Source organism: Sphaeroforma arctica, assembly GCF_001186125.1.
Source record: "Sphaeroforma arctica JP610 unplaced genomic scaffold supercont1.3051, whole genome shotgun sequence".
NCBI classification, from domain to species: domain Eukaryota; class Ichthyosporea; order Ichthyophonida; genus Sphaeroforma; species Sphaeroforma arctica.
In genome coordinates, this window is record NW_014037507.1 from 1 (window position 1) to 1178 (window position 1178).

Below are 1178 nucleotides of genomic sequence, written 5' to 3' on the forward strand. Positions count from 1 at the left end.
GTGTGAGAGAGAGAGAGTGTGTGTGTGTGTATTGATAATATAAAGGCTGATGGTGGCCGAGTGATTTAAGTTGTGAGCCGAAAGATCTCTTACAGATAGTTTCCATTTTTGGAAGGTCCTAGCCTGTGGACCACCCTACGAAAAACCTCTGATAGTGCAAACTATGCCCATCACAAACCTGCACGCTATAAATAGATTGTGTGCATGCGATAAACCATGCTCTTGGTTGATATTGGGACCCACGCATGTCCCCAAATGTACTACAACCGCCTGCACTAGCAAGAGCCAGACTTACCACCACAATCAGAAGTATCTACCTACTGATCTACACCCGAGTGATTGCGCTTGTTCGTACCGAACTCCTCCCCGTGGCAATTGGGTTGAGCTCGTTAAACGGGGTTTATAGTCTGAAAGTGATTCAATATAAACTTGTACACAGTATTGATTGTGGGCATTCGAACATGCGATTGTATACATATATGTAAATTATATGTATGACTGAATAGAATCCCTATAAGCCTGTACACACGTACAGGTGTATATATCTGTGGGTACTGTATGTGTGAATTTTTGAATCTGTGAGGGGTGGTACAGTTACCACTACACCCCATACCTACACTTGCAACACATACCGCGAATCTCCCCATAGCTACACACCCCTTACTCGCACACAACACACCTCCAATTTACACACAAGAATACTATCAACAACAACTTTTATATTATAGTAAGCAACACACCTCAGATCCGCACACAAGAATACTATCAACAGCAGCCATTATGCTATAGTAGACAACACACCTCCTATTCGACTGACTGAATGTGGCCATGTTGAACTCGCAGTTAATGGTAGCCCTGTCGTGCAGGGCCTTAGTTTTTCTCTTGGGCTCGTGTGGTCCGTAAACCGTTGCGATGACTTTGGTGGCGCCCATCTCTACGTAGGCGGACCCATCGCAATGCGGGAATAGGCCTGTGATCAAAGACAGTTGCAACCAACACACGAGACATGTCAACGAAATGCAGTCACACAGCGTGCTTTAGATTCTTAAGCCTACCCGAATAGGAAAACAACAATACAAATTTATATAGTCTAGTAGAACAACGAATTCAATATATATATATATGTATATATATAAATATATATAAAGTAGACGTATATGTGTATGAAAAGGAAACTT

General features: G+C 42.4%; 1 protein-coding gene across 1 annotated transcript; it reads right to left on the bottom strand.

The window, feature by feature from the left end:
* Positions 1 to 801: 801 nt before the first annotated feature.
* Positions 802 to 970, bottom strand: SARC_13234 (hypothetical protein; the record flags this gene model as incomplete). Its single annotated transcript, XM_014292639.1, has 1 exon — positions 802 to 970. A coding segment is annotated over one exon (169 nt), but the record flags the coding sequence as incomplete, so codon positions are not given.
* Positions 971 to 1178: the final 208 nt, after the last annotated feature.